The following is a 20,669-nucleotide window of genomic DNA, read 5'->3' as shown; positions in this document are numbered from 1 at the left end:
TCGAGAAATATAACACAGATACACTATAATTACTAATTTGGGGGTCCATATTTAAATTTCCCTTATTGTCTCAAACATGTCATTTACAGATGATAAACTACAAGAACATTGAAGATGTGTCACTATGCAAACACAGAGCCACAAGGAAAATGTAATAAACTTATTGATTCAAGGCAGTTAATGAAATCCCTGTGCAATCATTATCTAATTACTAGGCTAAATGAACAGAGACTTCAATGACTGCCCATGACAAAGAATACAGATTTTACAGAATCAGTCAAGGAAAGTCATGTAAAACAATAAAAACAAAAGAAGGGGATCAGATTTCCAGAGTTATCATATTAAATTGCTTAAAATGTCTAGTTTCAGAAAAATTTACAAAACATACACTCACACACACACATACACACACACACACACACACACACACAGAAGGTATGGTTTATACACAGGAAAAAAGATGTCATAGAAATTGTCCTTGAGGAAGCCCAAATGTTGGTTTCATTAAAGACTGAACTAGCTATTTTAAATATCTTCAAATAACTAAAGGAAACCATCTAAATAATTAAAGAAAAGTTATGAAAACAGTGTCTCATCAAATAGAGAATATTAATAAAGTGATAGAAATTGTTTTCACAAGGATCAGATTGAATTTCTGGATTTGAAAAGTGTTGTAGCAGAATTAAAAATTCACTAGATGGGCTCAACAGCAGATTTCAGCTGGCAGGAAGAATTAGCAAATTTGAAGATAATTCAATTACCATTGTCTAGGAGAAGGCAATGGCACCCCACTCCAGTACTCTTGCCTGGAAAATCCCATGGACGGAGGAGCCTGGAAGGCTGCAGTCCATGGGGTCACTGAGGGTCGGACACGACTGAGCGACTTCACTTTCACTTTTCACTTTCATGCATTGGAGAAGGAAATGGCAACCCACTCCAGTGTCCTTGCCTGGAGAATCCCAGGGACAGGGGAGCCTGGTGGGCTGCCGTCTATGGGGTCGCAGAGAGTCAGACACGACTAAAGTGACTTAGCAGCAGCAGCAGACTGACGATCAGAAAGTAAAACAGAATGAATAAAAACAGATCTTCAGAGAATTTAATGGTGAGACACATGTGTATGGCCAACATACACATAATGGGAGTCCCAGAAAAAGAAGAGAGAAAATAAAAAAAGAACTGGAAGGATATTTAAAGAAATAATGATTAAATACTTCTTAAAAATAGTTACACATCCACAAACTCAAATATTTCCTAGTAAGATAAACACACATAAAAAGCCTTGTCTTAGTCAAACTCTCAAAGACCAAGAAAAAAATCTTGAAAGGAGGAAAAGATAGCTGATTTCCATCCAAAACAATGGGATCTAGAAGTCAGCACAATGACATATATAAAATGGTTAAAGCAAAAGACTGCCAACCAAGAATTCTATATTCAGCAAATATATCCTTAAATGAAGGAAAAATAAAGACATTTCTCAAGTACACAAGGACTGAGAGAATTAATGGCCAGAAGGCACATCCTATAAGAAATGCTAAAGAGAATTCTTCAGGCTGAAATGAAAGAACACTAGACAATACAAAAAAAAATAAAACCACAAAGAAGTAAAGAGCACCAAAAAATGGTAATTAAAGGTAATTGTATAGATAAATACAATACAAATCTTATTGGTGGGGGGGACTTTTTTCCTAGCTACTTTGAAAGATAACTGCATAATTCAAAAGAACAAAAAAGACATGCAACATACAGAAAATGGAAAAATGGCAGATGTAAATACTACTTTATCAGTAATTACTATAAATGTAACTAGATTAAGAAAACCAGTTAGTAGGCAAAGATTGCCAGACTTTTAAGAAACACACATGATCCAACTATATTCTGTCTAGAAGTGATACACTTTAGATTCAAAGATACAAGTAGATTGTAAGTAAAAGATGAAAGATTTTTTGGCCGCACCATGTGGCATGTGGGATCTTAATTCCTTGACCATGCTACCTGCATTGGACTGCAGTCTTAACCACTGCCCACCAGGGAAGCCCAACTGTAAGTAAAAGACTAGGAAAAGATAGATGGTGCAAACAGTAACCAAAAGAGAGCTAGCTAAGTGGCTATACTAATTATCAGACAAAAGAGAATTTAAGATAAAATTTGTTATTAGAGAAAACAAAGGACATTTTTTATGATTAAGGAATGTATTTATCATGAAGATTTAACAATTATAAATGCATTTCCACCTATCTACAGAGCTGAAGAATATATGAAGCAAAAACTGACAGAACTGAAGGGAGAAATAGAAATTCAATAATAACCATTGGAGCATTTATTACCCCACTTTCAGTAACAAACAGAAGTAGACAAATGATCAAAAAGGAAATAGAATACTTGAACAATGCTATAAACCAACTAGACCTAATGGACATCTATCTATACAACATACCATACAACAATAGCAGAATATATGTTCTTCTGAACTGCACATGGAACATTCTCCAGGACAGATTATATGTTAGTCCATAAAATGTCTACTTTTTTAAAGGACTGAAATAATAAAAAAATATGTTCTGCAAACATTAGATATCAGTAACATAATAAAATTTGGGATATTCACATATCAATGGACAGTAGAGAAGATACTGCAAAATAACTACTGGTTCAAAGAGGAAATCACAAAGGAAATTAGAAGATACTTTGAGATGAGTTAAAGGGAGAGTACGGTATATTCTAAATATCCCCAGAAAGAAATCTATAATTTTTAAAAGCTTATATTAAAAAGTAAATAATATTTCAAATCAATAACTTAAATTTCCACCTTTATGAAACTAGAAAAATACAGTAAACTAAACCCAAAGCAAGCGGAAAGAAAAAAACATAGCAAATCGTTTATTAGTAAAATATTTATAGATTTAGCCCTCCCATAACTTTGAGTTACAACTCATTTTGAGTTAATTTTTGTATACGGTGTGAAGTAAGGATCAAGATTCTTTATTTTTTCCTTCTGGAAGTCCAACTATTCCAAGGTAATTTGTTGAAAACATTATTCTTTCCAAGTTGAATTGCTTTGACACCTTTCTTAAAAGTCAACTGCATATATGCCTGTAATTATGCATATGCACACATTTATTTTTGGACTTTATTTTGTTCCATTGATCTTCAATGCCAATTTGTTCTTTTACAAAATTAACTACATCTTTTAGTTACATCTTTTACATCTTTTGTATTTATATATAAACTTGAAAGCAGTTTGTCAGTTTCTTCAAAAATGCCAACTGAGATTTGACTGAAATTGTATTGAATCTATAATCAATTTGGAAAGAATTGCCTTCCTAACTATATCCAGTTTTTCAATTCATGAATATGCCATTTCTTTACATTTATTTAAGTCTTCTTTAATTTATGTCAGTAATCTTTCACAGTTTCCAATGTTAAAAAACACACATATTTTTGTCACATTTATTCTTAAGGATTTTATATTTTAAATGATACTTTTTAAAATTAATATTTTATTGTTCATTGCCAGTATATAGTTTATTCTATTTAATTCTATTCTATTTAATCAGTTTTATTACTGATTTGTATCTGGTTCTGTTTAATAGATTTTTCTTCATTATGTATCATATTTTCCTGTTTCTTGGCATTTGTGATAAATTTGTATTGGATGTCAGACATTATGAATTTTACCTTGTTGGACGCTGGATATTTTTGTATTGTTTTAAATATTCTTGAGCTTTATTCTGGAAATAGTTTGATCTCTGAGGCTTGCTTTTAAGCCTTGTTAGGCAGGACTAAATACACCATTAGTCTAGGGAAGTTCTGTACAATAAAAATTTTATGCAAGTCACAAATATGTGCCACATAGGTTACATTTTATAGTAGCCACATTAAAATATAGTGAAAAGAAATTGGTAAAATTAATTTTAATTATATATAAATACATTACATTTATAATGTATTCTATTGATACCCAAACCAGGAAAAAAGTACAGAAAATTAAAAAAAAAAAAACAACCTGTAGACCAATATCCTTTATGAACATAGACAGGGAAATCCTCAACAGAGCATTAACATATTTGAATCCAGTAATATATAAAAAGAACATACCATAACCACATAGAATTTACTCCAGAAATGAAAAGTAATTCATCATATTCATAGTCTAAAAAAGAAAAATCCTATGGTCATATCAATTTATATGACCAGAAAAGGTGTTTGACAGACTTCTACTCTGATGATTTTTTTTTAATGTCTTAGCAAAACTGGAATAGAATGCAATGTGCACAACCTGAACCACAAAACCTATAGCTAACTAAGTGGTGAAAGAAGACTTTCTAAGATCAGTAACAAGGTATATCTGCTTTAAATACTTCTATTCCACTTTGAACTAGAGATCCTAGGTAGTGCAATAAGGAAAAGCATTGAAGATGTACAGATTGGAAAAGAAGAAATAAAACTGTCTTGTGATTCTGTATAAAGTAAACCCTAAATAATCTATTTTTAAAATTTCATAGAATAAAAACATGAATTTAACAAGGCCACAAAATACAAAGTCAATACATAAAAATCAACCATATACTAGCAATGAACAATGGGAAACTGAAATTTTAAAAGACAGTACTATTGTAAACTGTTGTTAGTAAAATGAAATAGGCATAAGCTTTCATTTTAGGCAAAAGGTTAACAAAACATGTATAGATAGGACTTACACATTGAAAACTACAAAACATGGATGAAAGAAACAACATACGATGTTCATGGATTGGAAGACTCAGCAGAATATACTTTCACTCAGCGTAAGATTTTCAAGGTTCATCCATGTTGCAGTATATGTCAAAACTTCATTCCTTTTAAAGACTGGATAATAATGATAGTATACCACATTTTGTTTATCCTTTTATTTGTGGATGGACATTTAGGTTGTTTCTACTCTTTAGCTATTATGAAAAATGCTGCTGAACATTTGTGTACACGTTTTTGTGTAGAATGTGCTTTCGTTTCTCTTGGGTATGTAGCTAGGAATGAAATTGCTGGATTGTATGTTAACTCTATGTTTAACTATTTGAGGAATTACCATATGGTTTTCCAAAGTAGCTGCACCATTTCACGTTGCCACCAGCAGTGTGTGAGGGGTGCAAATTCTCCAGATTCTAACCTACACTAGCTATTCTTTTATGAAAAATTGTTGTAGCTACCCTAGTGGGTTTAAAGTCATATCTCATTGCGGTTTCAATTTGAATACTCCTAATGACCAACAATGTTGGTCATTTGTGTCTTTCTGCAAATGTCTATTCAAGTGCTTTCCTCTTTTTCAAATTGATTTGTCTTTTTATTATTGAATCGTTATCATTCTTTATATAGTCTGGGTACAATTCCCTTATCAGATATATGATATTTCATTCAGTCAGTTCAGTTCAGTCGCTCAGTCGTGTCCGACTCTTTGCAACCCCATGAATCGCAGCACGCCAGGCCTCCCTGTCCATCACCAACTCCCAGAGTTCACTCAGACTCACATCCATCGAGTCAGTGATGCTATCCAGCCATCTCATCCTCTGTCGTCCCCTTCTCCTCCTGCCCCCAATCCTTCCCAGCATCAGAGTCTTTTCCAATGAGTCAACTCTTCGCATGAGGTGGCCAAAGTACTGGAGTTTCAGCTTTAGCATCATTCCTTCCAAAGAACACCCAGGGCTGATCTCCTTCAGAATGGACTGGTTGGATCTCCTTGCAGTCCAAGGGACTCTCAAGAGTCTTCTCCAACACCACAGTTCAAAAGAATCAATTCTTCGGCGCTCAGCCTTCTTCACAATCCAACTCTCACACCCATACATGACCACAGGAAAAACCATAGCCTTGACTAGACGAACCTTTGTTGGCAAAGTAATGTCTCTGCTTTTGAATATGCTATCTAGGTTGTTCATAACTTTCCTTCCAAGAAGTAAGCGTCTTTTAATTTCATGGCTGCAGTCACCATCTGCAGTGATTTTGGAGCCCAGAAAAATAAAGTCTGACACTGTTTCCACTGTTTCCCCATCTATTTCCCATGAAGTGATGCAACTGGATGCCATGCTCTTCGTTTTCTGAACGTTAAGCTTTAAGCCAACTTTTTCACTCTCCACTTTCACTTTCATCAAGAGGCTTTTTAGTTCCTCTTCACTTTCTCCCATAAGGGTGGTGTCATCTGCATATCTGAGGTTATTGATATTTCTCCTGGCAATCTTGATTCCAGCTTGTGTTTCTTCCAGTAATGATATTTCATTACTTTAGCCTGTGGGTTTTCATTTTCTTTATGGTGTCCTTGACATACAGTTTTTAACTTTGACCCAGTCCAATTTACCTATTTTGTTCTCTTGTTCCTTAGCTTTTGGTGTCTTCTCTAAGAAACCATTGTTTTATCCAGGGTTATAAATATTTACTCCTTAATTTTCTTCTTAAAGATTTATACTTTTTATCTATTAAATTTAGTTCTGTGATTCATTTTAAGTTGAATGTTGTACGTGGTGTGAGGTAGGAATCCAACTTTATTCTTTTGAATGTGAATAGCGAGTAGTCCCAGTATGCACAACTGATTGACAAAGGTGCAAAAGCAATTCAATGGAAGAACAACAGCCTTTTCAGCAAATGGCAAATGAACACTGACAGGCAAAAACAAAACAAGAAAAAAAACCCTCAATGTAAACTTCACCCCTTAAGCAAAAATGAACTCAAAATTGATCATAGAACAAAACGTAAATGTTGCAACTAGAAAACATGTAGAGGAAAACACTAGAGGGTAAGGTCAGTGTAAATTGAATTTTTATAGCTACTGACATATTTCCCTCTGTAGAAGCAAGTAGAACTTTTAGAATGAGTCATGGGTGCATTTTATACTTTCCCATTCCCCATCTTTGAACTTGTCTTTCACAGGATCATGCTGATATTGAGTGGAAGTTTGCAAGGACGAAGCTCTGGATGAGTTACTTTGATGAAGGTGGCACCTTGCCACCTCCTTTCAACATTATCCCCAGCCCCAAGTCATTTCTATACCTTGGCAACTGGTTCAACAACACCTTCTGCCCTAAAAGAGACCCTGATGGTAGACGAAGAAGGCACAACTTGAGAAGCTTCACAGTAAGGCCTTTAAAAATTGTCTCTTTGTAAAAACAACTGTTTTCTCCTTTCTCTCCTTTGTGACATTCCCTATCTCGAACATCATAAAACTACTCCAACCTACAGATGCTTTGGGGGTTTGTCAAGCAGCAGCTCCTGTGTCATGTTCCAGTCCTAATATTTAGAAATATATTTGAGTGGATGGCCTGCTGGGACACTGCTGATATAAGCTCTCTGTCCATTTTCAATGACAGGAACGCCATGCTGACAGCCTGATACAGAACCAACATTACCAGGTAAAGCTTCTTTATATGAACTAAGCACAGTAGTTCTTGGTCAGTTGTCTGACCTTAGATAAGTCACTTACCCTCCCTGAGCCTCAGTTTCTTCATCTGTAAAATAGGGATGATAAAACTTAACTCAAAGTGTAGTTGTGAGAATTGAGTGGTGAGTACGTTTGTATTTGTGTGTGCATGTGTGTCCTGGCAGTGCCTGACATACTGCATTAAGTGGTGGCTATCATCATCATTGCTACTAACACAAAGTTGAGTGACTATGTGTATACCATTCCCAGGAGGCTAAGTTAAAAGAGGCCATCCCTGTAAAGGAAAAGAACATACTGACTTTAATAAAAAATATCTTGACTATGTAATTATTGGACATCGAAATCAGCAGATTTTGTGACACTGAAGAATGACTTTCTCAACTTTATAAGAGGAAAAAAACCTCTCATCTTACTAGGAGGGTTAAAGTTTAATCCAGCCTGAAAGGAAAGGATACTGACTGTGACCATTCAAGGATTACTCTACTCTGATTATTCTATTAATGTGAATCATGTTTACCTTATGCCTGGGTAGAAAAATTTTCTTTTGGGTGAATTTGATCTCACTGGCCCACTCTGCCACCAAATTTATTTGGACACACAGTAATTCTTCATTTAGCCAGTGGAATTAACTTGGGATTTTGTAGAAAATGGTTGGATCCTGTGAGAATTTTCCAATGCAAAGACAGTCTAGGCATATTTTTTTCTTGTATACGTTCCTTATTGTACTAAGAGTCCAAGAAGGAAACTGAATGCCTTTTCATGTTTTTGTTTAAATTCCAGGAAGTTATCAGGAATTTAGTCAAAAGATATGTGGCAGCTATGATAAGAAATTCCAAAACAAATGAGGGACTAACAGAAGAAAATTTTAAGGTAATTTGGTCATAAAGTGGTTTAATTTCTCATTTCACATTTCTTAAGCATCATTTAATCTTCACAGTATTTGAAGTTTCTGGTGATGGAATTTCAACTGCCTATAATACAGTAAAATCAGTTACAGTTCTTCCAATAGATGAAGAGATTTTACCAATGTTTGTCACACTACCACAGTTATGAATAATAAAAATACACAGTCTTTTAATAGTCTGAGTGTTTCTCAGTGTGGGAATTGAATGCTTTAAATGATATGGCAAGGATGTGTGAGATTTAAAGGTCTTCTTTACTTAAAATATATAATAAAGACAAAAAAAATCTATTATTAAAACTTAACATTTATGATATCCTACCATTACACATTTTTGCTTGTCACACTGGAATGCTATTGGCATCTAGTGAGTAGAGACCAGGGTTGTTGCTAAAAATCCTACAATGCACAGGACAGATCCCTTTAACAAAGAATTGCCACACTCAACATGTCAATTGGTTGGGAAACCCTATCCTAGAACACATATACATTTTCTAAGGAATACATGAAGGCTGTTATCCTAATCTAGACATAACTCACCAGTTGAGGGCCTGCTATGAGCCAAACACTCTGCCAGGTAGTTGGAGCACAGTGATGAGCAAGATATAAACAGCCCCTACTCTCTCATGGAGTGATACACAATAATAATACAGGGTGATGAATGACGGAGTATTCTAACAAGAGCAACACAAGGTACTGTGGAGACACAGAAATGAGGGGACACCCAGCTGGGACTTGGGGATTTGAGGTAGGCTTTTCAGAGGAAGCCATGTTCAAGCTGAGGTCTAAAGGAGGAGCTAGTTGGATAGAAGAGTGTTCCAGAGAGAACAGCACATGCAGAGACTCAGAGGCAAGAGAGAATATGTTCATACAGGTGGACAGTGGCGAGCCTGGGGAAAGAGTAGAAAGATATGAAACAGGAGAGATGAACACATACCAGGCCTTGAAAAACCTTGTAGTCTGTGGTATGGCATTTTTCCTTTTTCATAAGGTCAGTGACAAGTTACTAAAAAGTGTTAAGCAAAAGAATTAAATCAGATGTAAGCTTTTCAAAGATGGTTTTTAAAAGAGCAATCTAGTATCTAGGCAGCCAGTGAGAGATAGAAGACATTTCACAGGGACTTGGATAAACAGGGTCCCCTGTCCCAAAATGGGGCTTCCCAGGTGGCTCAATGGTAAAGAATTGGCCTGCAATGTAGGAGATGTGGGTTTGATCCCTGGGTTGGGAAGATCCTCTGGAGGAGGAAATGGCAACCAACTCCAGTATTCTTGCCTGGGAAATCCCATGGACAGAGGAACCTGGCCGGTTACAGGCCATGAGATCACAGAGTCAGATACAACTGAGCGACTGAGCACTAGTCTCATCACCTGACATTCCACTTCCCTAGTTTTATTCCTGAGTCCTAAAGCTTTTCCTCTTCTGTATCTTTCTCTATGCAGATGTCGATGAGAGCCAATACACTACTCTAATACTGTCATTGTTGGTTAACATTTCAGTCTGTTGGTGTACTCCTGATAGGGAGGTTCTGAAATCAACTTTACCAATTGCACATTTTTTTCCAATGGCCAGCCCTGCCCACAGATTTGTTACTATGTTTTTCTTGTGGTGGAATAATGTGAGATGTTTCTGGTAGTTCGTATACCTTGTGATTTGCTATGAGACAAAAACCTGGAACATTCCCAAGCTTCTTAACATAACGTGTCTTCTCTCTTGCCCTAGGAATTAAAGCAGGATATCTCCAGCTTTCGATATGAAGTGCTTGACCTCTTGGGAAACAGGAAGCACCAAAGGAGAAGCTTTTCCACTAGCAGCACTGAACTCTCTCAGAGGGATGATACCAATGATGGCAGTGGTGGGGCTCGGGCCAAATCCAAGAGTGTCTCTTTCAATGTAGGCTGCAAGAAAAAAGCCTGCCATGGGCCACCTCTCATCAGGACTATGCCAAGAGTCGGTGGTGCCCAAGGCAAGTCAAAAGCTGAGTCATCAAGCAAACGATCCTTCATGGGTCCCTCTCTCAAGAAACTGGGTCTCCTATTCTCCAAGTTTAATGGTCATATGTCCGAACCCAGTTCAGAGCCGATGTACACAATCTCTGATGGAATTGTTCAGCCACACTATATGTGGCAGGACATCAGATATTCTCAGATGGAGAAAGGGAAAGCAGAGGCCTGTTCTCAAAGTGAAATTAACCTCAGTGAGGTAGAATTAGGTGAAGCCCGGGGCACTGCTCAGAGCACTGAATGCCCTCTAGCCTGTTCCAGCTCTCTTCACTGTGTATCCAGCATCTGTTCCTCAAATTCTAAACTTTTAGACTCCTCAGAGGATGTATTTGAAACGTGGGGAGAGGCTTGTGACCTGCTCATGCACAAATGGGGTGATGGACAGGAAGAACAAGTTACAACTCGGCTCTAAGTCAAGCCGTTATCACATGTCCTGGAACTCAGAAAATTTCTCATTTCTTTGCTCTCAGAGGTGACACAGAATATGATTCCCTCACTGCTCCCCCACTAGACAGGAGAGTGAAACTCCTATTGCTTTCACCATCTTTTATAGCTACATTCATTTTTTTGTTCTTGTTATTAGTATTACTATTATTTGCCTTTTTATACCTATAAAACACTAAGTCCATTTCATAACCAACTGAAGGGGTATTTGCCCCTAATCAGCAGAGGTGCAGTCAGGTGCTTAACCCTTTGGCTTTGCTTTTCTTACCCTTGCTTCCTTGAAGCTCCAGGTGCCACTTCGCTACTGTCGCTGCCGCACAGATTCCTGACCTTCCTTGGGATCTCACACCATTTCCCCACAGGGCTGAGGGCTGTGCTCAGCAGTCCCCACCAGCTATCAGATGAGGCAAACTCACCTGCCTATGTTTGTTGCCCTTCAGTGCTCCACGCTGCCCATTCTGGTTCAATGAACAGCATCAAAGGGAGACTGAATAGACTCCAAAGAATTGTCAGCTTGTGGTTTCTAGGTATAACTGGCTTTCGTGTTTTTGTTTTTAAACACTACAACTTCTCCTTACTGTGGGGGCTGTTGAGTTTTTTGTTTCTTAAAGACTTGTGAGTTTCCTAATGTATGCCAGTGACTATTTACCCCCATAGTATATGTCATATCTAATAAGTTAGTGAATTCCTTTCCTGTGTTTGTGTATTTCAGTTAGCTTACTACATCTTAAAATTTGACAGTATCAAGATTAGTATTTAGGATGTGGACTCTTTTTAAAAACTTTTCCTGCACTCTAGCCAATAGTCACTACATCTCATACATTGGTAAGAAAAAATAATTAGCTGGCATATTTATAGGGTTCTATCTACTGTTGATAGTTTTAATCATTATTGCTATCAAAAGTATTTCTAAGATAAAAATCTGGATTTGAAAATATTTTATCAGAAAAATGACATCTTGCTGAGGTGTCAGAATCTGAAAACAATTTCATTTTAATTAATTGCTCTCTGATAAAACAAGAACAACAAAACAATTTTAGGTCTAGATAACTTGATTCGAGTTGCAGTTTTACTGCTCAGAGGAAACAGTGGAATTGCATGTGTAAACTGATGTTAAATATATAACATAACAACCCTAGTGAATTCATGGAACTACAAACATGATCCAAATTCTACTGTCTTTAAAGAAAACTGCATTATACACCAAAACAAATTATTTTCCACAGCTTAAGAGTACCTCATCAGAAAACATAGGTTAAGGTTATAAAATGAAGCCCATAATGTGTGTGGTCATAATGTTAGACCTGGTAACCAGTGACTGATTACCTGCTAAACAAGGGTGGTTCTTACCAACATTAGCACAAAGGTATCCCCAACTTACACTCTTAACACATGACCTAAAATAGCTCAAGGTCTGAGTCCTGGTGATTAAATTAACACATAGCTCAAAAACATAAGAAACTTAATTAGTTGTCACCCTGTTCTTGCAAAGGCCAACAGTAATAGGAAACCATCTAAATTTATGTGTATACTTTCTGGCAAAATTTAGTGAAATTCTCAGTGCAAATATGCCGCCAAAATGGTTTTTGACAGTGTAGTTTCTGTTATTTGAATTGATTCCCATTCCAGCCCTAGCTTCAGTGATTGACAAAATATTCTACAGGAAAAAGACACAAACTGGGGATAAAGGGGAAACAAGAGGAGGTATTGAAGAACAAAGCTCAGATCCAGGAAAAAGTGACCAAGAGAACAAGCTGCATCAAGGTCCATTTGGCAAGAGATTATCACAAAATAATTCCTTGATCATACCTGAAGCGATCATTTACTCAAACCTGCTTCTCTAAGTGGGACTATTCTAAGTGGCCCTGACATCAGTAACAGGTTACCTTCCAGAAGGAAGTTTTCTAAAGTTACATATTCAACTTTCCCAGTTTCCAAATTCACTTTGAATAATAAATAGCACCTAGGCTACATTTCTTTTCATATTGATGGCACCAGAAACCGATGGCCCTATTTCATCTCTCTTACAAATGCATGTACTTATGATAACCTAGGCTTAATTGTTCCAGCAGTTACTTTATCAGTTTGTCAGAAAATAAGGATAGCCAGGGATAGAGCCATGGTCCAAAATACAGTCTTCTCTATGTGCCAAAGAGAGAATATGTATAAGTCATAATAGCAATCTCTACTACTGAAAGAAACCAGTGTCATATTTCATTCCTTTTCAGATCGTCTCAGGGTTATTGTCTTTATGACGTGAGCTTAAGATTTCACCAGCTATGCTCAGGCCTAGCTGTGTTGGGGACTGAAGCCAGTTAGCGGTTAAAGCTAATCAGTTATTGCCCTAACGTCTATGATGGTGACACCAACATTTTTAATAACTCTAATTCCAGTAGAAAGTAGGAAAGGAAAGAGACTTGTGTTAACTCTGTATCAGCTACTATCAAGAAAGACATTCTAAATCAAATGTTTAACTATGTTCTCTGACCCCAGAGAAGGTATAAGTCAACTTGAGAGTAAATTTATAAACATAAAAGTTAGAAGTAAAAGAACCTTAGTGGGGATCCACTCAATTCTTATTTTACAAATAGAAAAAATGAGGCTCAGAAAATGATAATGACTTGCTCAAGGTCAGAAAGCCAGTCAACAAAGCCAGCTCTTCTAGATCATAGAAACAAGACATTTACTATTAAGCATATATATACAAAGGAGATGTGGAAATGGATTGGCCACTGTACCTTTTTGTTCATTCGCCCAAAATGCCATGAACTCCATAATTTAAGACTGACATATTTATATGTAAAGTTAAAAATGTACTCCAAAGTCAGATATAATAATAAATGATTCAAGAATCACTTTTTGTCTAAATATACTACGGTTCACCTCCACAACAGGTGAACTTCTTATCATTTATGGACACCTATATTTGTTTGATTCCATCATAATTATATTAACTTCTCCTTCATAATAACCCACTCCAGTACTCTTGCCTGGAAAATCCCATGGATGGAGGATCCTGTTAGGCTACAGTCCATGGGGTGGCAAAGAGTCGGACATGACTGAGCAACTTCACTTCACTTCATAATTAGTAAGGGTAAAATTGTTTACAAAGAAAATATCTGATGTATATTCAAAAATGGCCATTGTTGAAGTAGGTCCTCCACTTACAGCTTTAAATCCAGTGGAGTATAAAGAAAAAGGAATGATTCCAAATTCAAAGTCATTACTTTTGGAAGATGTCAAATTTTATAGGGATATAAATCTCCAAGTTATGCTCCTGTCCACTTATATAGGCATACTGGAAAATTTTCTGATTCTTTTTGCCTCTCATAGTCATTTTTCATTCCACTCTGACCTAATTTAGGGCATTTCAGCTAAGTTCAAAACATCTAAACATTTGTCTGCATTTGATTAAAGACACAAACACACACACACACACACACACACACCAAACCGCCCCGCCCCATGGCCTCTACCTTCTGAATGACTTAAAATGAGTTGATAGCTTAGCTAGGAAATATAAATAACCATTTGACATTCATATTGCCTTGTGCTGAGACTGAAGGGTTGTTTTAACTAACAGTTTAAGTGGCCCAGATCTTGGTTTGTTCAACCATTAGGAAAAAGTACTTGAAGTGAGTCAGGCATTCTTTCCTATTTAAAAAGTACACAAGAAAAATTGATCATATTATTTTGGTAATCACATTTCAAAACAGTGTTAGTAAACAGATTGTTTGTATACACACAGCTAATATAAGCTGATGTAGTTATCTGAATCACTTAAATAACCTTCCCATATATACTTGTCAGCTCCCTTCAACCCCAAACCCTGTGGCTTTGCCTCAAATCTGTGTAGATTCTTTCTTTGACATGCTTTATCTAGATAACTGTTTCAAATACACAATTTGTTGGTGTAGAACTAGTCATTGGGAATCGAGTACCCCAATTCAGTGTGAGCATTACTTTAGTACAGAGAAATGCTATTTCTACTCTATTTCCAAAGACCCTTCCCATCGCTTTTTCCAACAGATGTGGGTTGTGGCTTGCACTTTTTGGGGATGTTTGTAAAAGTGAGAACCTTATCTGTGTGCGCATGTACACACACACACATGCAATGAAACTTAATAGCATTTGATTGCTCTGGCTTGGCCCTTCATCCCTTTTGGTAATTACTAAATCATTTTGAAGGGAGGGGGACAGGAATAGGCTCAATGGAAAGAAACTGCCTGAGATGTGATGAGGAATTGCTAAAATGAACCGCCAAGGCAGCATCCACTGTAGTACAGCTGTTCAAACAGCGCTCAGGACTTGGTGTTTCCAGTTTGAAGGAAAACCAAAGCTTGTCAGTCAGAAGAGAGAACTTACCTATAAAAAAACAAATATATATATTTTTTGTGAATTAAAGTCTGCATAATTCAGATTTACTGTATACTTGTGATATTACTATTCATATGTTGATATGTGGCCTAGGATTTTCATCTATATACTGCATGGTGGTCCAGAGAAGGGGCTGATAGGTGGTTTTGAGAGCTTTAAGAAATTGAATGTTTATTAAGAAATAAAGGAGTTAATTGCTGGAATGATACAGGCAGCTGGCCAGGGTGCTCTAGCATTTTTAAACTCTAGAGTGGATTTGTATCTTATACTTGTTAGTTTATTGGATCTGAGTTGTGGTCTTTTTCTAAAGATATACCATGAGTGTTTGTGGTACTTGAGAGACATGTACATATTAAGAATTATTAATGTTTAAATATAAAATCAAGTGGAATGCCCTTATGCCAAAAGCTCATCTGATGTGAAAACTGTGAAAGTTCTGTAGCAACTTCTCCTTATTATCCAAATGAAAGGCAATTTCCATAGTAACAAAAAGAGCCTGCAAATTTTGGTCATTGTAATCAACCTTCATCAGTCCATCACTATAGCACACATTTGCCCTAACCTCATTCCTCACCCTCAAAAAAAAAAAAAAAAAGCCTCCTGACAACTCCAAATGACTTGATAGAACCAAAACAAACTAAAAGAAGAAGAAAGGCCTGCAGTGTGAATGCCATTTTCAGCAATGTGCAGGGCATTTTTCTCTTTGACTTTGTCTATGAGCAAGTTCCAGAGCCACCTAACACCCCAGGAGCTGCACTTCAACACAGGCATACACACGAGACATCACCCTTGGAGGCAGTGTGACTTTTATTTTAGCCTGTGATAACCAACCATTTGCAAGTACACTTAAGCTAGGTTTGGCCATTTTGTCTTGTCCCACAATGTTCAATATATCCCACAATACTCATTGGGACTCCTCACCTTCTAACCTAGTAACCCTCTTGACAAATCTCTGGTCTTATACAACCCTTAAAACTGACCCTTGGGTGACAAGACAAAAAGGAGGCTTTGGGCTTTTATGGGGAGTGCTTGAGGTACTTGGTGTGGTAAAGAGATAATCGGAAAAGCTTTCAAAGTAAGGACTAGATAGATAAGCACTTTAAAATGTAGTGCTGAATCATCACACCGTCAAACTTTTTCAATAACCAAACTGAGGTGGCACTCCTTGATTTTTAAAATATGTAGTTTCTGGATTAAAATATTAACATCATCATTTTCTCCCTTAACACAACCCGAAGCGCAATAGTATATGCAAACTATCTCTGAAAAAACTGCAAATCTTTTTTCAAAGGTTGAGTTATATATATATTGAGATTGAATTTCAGATCACAGCACATTCTCACCTTGTGATCACTGTATTCCTAAATTCAACACATCAGACTCATAGTAAGGTTACATTTTAAATTGTACAATATCACTGTCTTTTATAAATATGTACATATGACCAATTACTGAAAGGAATGATTTTCCCACATTTTATCTAAGAAATGAAATTAATTTACCAAAACTCTACAGAAAAGAGAAATAAAAGGTAAAAGTGGGAGAGGGTAGTATGGAAGAAAGCTAGATTCTATATCTGATGTCATAGTTTGAAAGTGAAAGTTGCTCAGTCGTGTCTGACTCTTTGAGACCCCATGGACTATACAGCCTATGGAATTCTCCAGGCCAGAATACTGGAGTGGGTAGCCTTTCCCTTCTCCAGGGGATCTTCCTAACCCAGGGATTGAACCCAGGTCTCCCACATTGCAGGTGGGTTCTTTACCAGCTGAGTCACAAGGGAAGCCCAACAATAATGGAGTGGGTAGCCCATCCCTTCTCCAGCGGATCTTCCCAACCCAGGTATTGAACCGGGTCTCCTGCACTGCAGGTGAATTCTTTACCAACTGAGCTATCAGGGAAGCCCCTATCATAGTTTGGCCTCATAATTTAGGATAAACATATAAAGTGAGATTATAAAATGAGACTGGTATTTTCATAAACATGGCAATTAATATGCCCAAATTAATGTTGTTCTTCAAAATTCTTCAAAGTAGCCACCTTAAGGTGTACCATATTCGAATACTGACATTACTCAAACCATCATGGACTCCTGCTTTGGGGAGGATGTTCAAAACACACAATACAATCTCTGAATACCCTCAATGGTAGAAAATCATAATCTTATAAAATTAAATTCCAAGAAACAGTCAAAACTAATTTTAGATTCATACTTGATAAAAATTTGGACAATTGGGGTTAGTTCTTTTTCTGGTAAAAAATAATTTTCAACTGCTGTCACACAATATGCACTTTAATAGGCACAATTATAAAACAAGTTTCTTGTGGGGTTTGTGAAGTAACCTGAAACTGTTCTTTGGAATCTCATTTTTTCCTTATCAGCTTTGAGGAATAATTTGTGTACAACTACCTGCATCCATTTAAAGTGTACAATTCAGTGAGTTTCACAGTTGTGTATATCCCTAGAATCATCACCACCAAAATGAAGATGCAAAAATTTCCATCAGGCCCAAAAGAAGCCTTTTTCCTCTTTCAAGTCTGCAATCTAGTTTCAAACATGCTTGGAACAGTGCCAGCCTTACTGGAATAAGTTTATAGCTTCCCAAGGAGGAAACATTAAAGAACACCATGTTTAGATATAGAACCATCATTGATTTGAGAACAACCTTAATGACTTAGCTCTTGAAATATTTGTATTTAAACAGTAAAACACATTCCAATTTCCAATGGCTTATGTTGTAAATAAACTCAGAATTGGCTTCCCAAACTTTGTTTGATCCATAAGAAATCATACTTTATAATATACAGGCTCTGACAGCTAGGCTGTTAGCAGGAAGAAAGAGCAGTAAAGAAAAGCCCTAGCTGCCCCAGAAAATTGAGGGGAGGGTTTTGGATTCAGAGGTGCTCTAGTAACAGAAATAGGGGGCAGTGCTAAAGGGAAGATGGCAACAGCTAGCTGAAATTTCAGGTCATTTGAAAATCACATGTTAACACTTGGTATTTCCTATATAAAATATAGTCATATTATTTGAAGTACAGGTTCATCCATTTTTGGTCTCATCTTGCAGGACTTCCTTTTACAATATGTATTAAGCAATCGGTTTAAATAACCAAAGCAATGTAGCCTGTGGTCCAATAAGCAGAGTGGTAACTGTGCTTTGTATATACTTGGGCAGGAGAAGCAGTCAGAATCCTTGAGTGTCTAGTAGGGATTCACTGAAACCAATCACACTAAAATGAAGGTTGTGTGAACTCAAGAGGAAACCTTGAAACCCAAGGGGTTAATACATTAGTCTGTAGTTTTCTTAATGTTAAAGACAATCCAATAAATTATTAACCTAAAAACTTTTAACTGTTCAAATTACTCTTCTAGCATAGCAAAAGTAAACCCATACGTTCTCTAGTGAAAACATTTTGTCTGTTTCTTATAACATAAATGCATACCAGTGGTAGGATTCAAGAAAATATCACTATTTAAACTCCTCACAGGATTCAAGATTTCTCAAAAACAGGTTGAAACTGAGGATGAAGAATTTCTTCCTATTCAAAACAACAAATGTAGTTTGGAGCCAACATTTGAGGAAGATAAAGAATACTTTTAGTAAACACAGGCAGTGTTTAATTAACTTTCTTAGCCTAGTTGGAGGCCCCAATTACACATCACACCACACAGAAAATGTATGCATCAAACTTCAGGTTAAAATTGTATCTCCTGAGCTTAATCATGAAAAGGGAAAATTCTAAATGTTTGTGTAAATGGCATTTTGGCTTTACAGACTATTTTAAAAGCTAAAAACTTGAGAAAACTATTACTTTTATTTAAATATTTTCTGTAGGAAGCGCAAAGCTGTCATCCTTAAATGTGTTAAAACGTATCTTGTACAATAAAAAGATTTTGTGTGTTTTTAGCTTCAGTATAAACAAAAATAAAGCATTTACTTTTTCCTCTGAAATGTATGGCTGCTGAGATTTAAGGTGTTCTTTTCCTCCCTTTTGCAACATAATCATTTCTAGCCACCTATTGTTAATAAACATTTGTGAACAACGATGGATTTTACACTATAATTTAACCAGAATACACACTTAAGGGAGACCTCCACCATCCAATATATTTTTAAAAAGTAGATGATTAAGAATAAACATAACTCTAACTTTTATACTTCCCATTAAATAAAGCTGTGTTAAATATTTAGAAAACTGCAAGCATTCATAAACAACTTTGAGATGATGAATGAAGGGACCAGTACAGCTACAACTTACAATACTGACAAAACTGAGTATCCAAAGAATGATACATGTTGTAGAGAGCTATTTCAACCTGTGGATCAGTGAGAAGAATCATAAACTGGGGTTAGGCTGGTCATTAATAAGCTAGTATAATCTGAGTACATTTGGGTAATATTTTCTGAAACTATCAGTTGACATTTCTTTTCAAGTTTTTTTTTTTTCTGTAGTCATGTACTCTTTAGCAATTAGCTTTCCCCTAATTAATTCAGATTCCTAAAAATTTGTCTTTTATTTTACATAATTAACTTTTAGGCCATCAGAGCATTGGTTAGGATATCAGACCAGCTTAACGTTCAGTCAAATAATTCATTCCAAGTGCTGGCCTAATTATTCTAAGTGTAACTGGGTATAGAACATTTATACATTGGTTAGATAAGACAATTAAAAAAGCAGTAATATATCTAGAAAAGATGTGCAACCACTATATGCAAACTCCAACAACTCAATAACAAAAACACAATTTGAACAATTTCAAAAAGAAATATATATGCCAAGTGAAGAAGCAGATGGAAAAGTGTTAAATTACAGGGAAATGCAAATTAAAACCACGAGATAACACTTACTACCAAACCCATCAGAATGGCTAAAATCACAAAGACCAATACCACCAAATGTTGATGAGGATGAAAAACAACTGGAATTCTCATATGTTGCTGATGAGACAACAAAACGGTACAACCATTTCAGGAAAATTTCCTGCATTTCTGTACTAGTCATATACATAACTTATGATCCAGTAATTCCAGGAAAAATTAAAACAAATGCTCACAAGATGACTTGCACAAAAATGTTCATAGCAACTTCATTCATATCTAAAACCTGGAAATGGCCCAGGTATCCACCAACAGGAGAATGAATAAATAAACAATGGCTTTTGTGTACAATGAAATGCTGCTCAGCAATAAAAAGAATTATATACACACACCATGGATGAATTCCAAATACCTATGCTAAACAAGTCTTACACAAAGGAGTGAATGCTCTGATTCATTTACTTACACTTTGAAAAACAAACTATGATAGGAGAAAAATCAGAAGAAACAGTGGTTGCCTAGGGGACTGGGACGGGGGAAGCAGTGATTGACTAGGAAGGAGCATGAGAGAATTTTCTGGAGTGATGAAAATATTATCTTGATAAAGGCCTGGATTTCACGGATGTGTTATTTGTAAAAAGTTCATTGTATCAAACACTTTAAGATTTGTGCATTTCATCACATGTAAACTTTTTTTTTTTCTGAAAAGAACCTTAAAAAAAATGAACCT

At 36.2% G+C, this 20,669-nt stretch overlaps 1 protein-coding gene across 1 annotated transcript in view; it reads left to right on the top strand.

Moving 5' to 3' along the window:
- The window catches only part of TRPC5 (transient receptor potential cation channel subfamily C member 5), a 347,720-nt gene extending 328,606 nt beyond the window's left edge, over positions 1-19,114 (top strand). The window contains exons 8-11 of the mRNA XM_061409506.1: positions 6,892-7,095; positions 7,329-7,370; positions 8,180-8,269; positions 10,021-19,114. Coding sequence (XP_061265490.1) covers positions 6,892-7,095; positions 7,329-7,370; positions 8,180-8,269; positions 10,021-10,713 — 1,029 coding nt within the window. The 3' untranslated portion in view covers positions 10,714-19,114. The remainder of the gene's footprint in view (positions 1-6,891; positions 7,096-7,328; positions 7,371-8,179; positions 8,270-10,020) is intronic.
- Positions 19,115-20,669: the final 1,555 nt, after the last annotated feature.

This window comes from Bos javanicus, chromosome X (assembly GCF_032452875.1).
Source record: "Bos javanicus breed banteng chromosome X, ARS-OSU_banteng_1.0, whole genome shotgun sequence".
NCBI lineage: Eukaryota > Metazoa > Chordata > Mammalia > Artiodactyla > Bovidae > Bos > Bos javanicus.
Note: the sequence above shows the minus strand (reverse complement) of the source record. Positions and strands in the feature narration are given on the sequence as shown.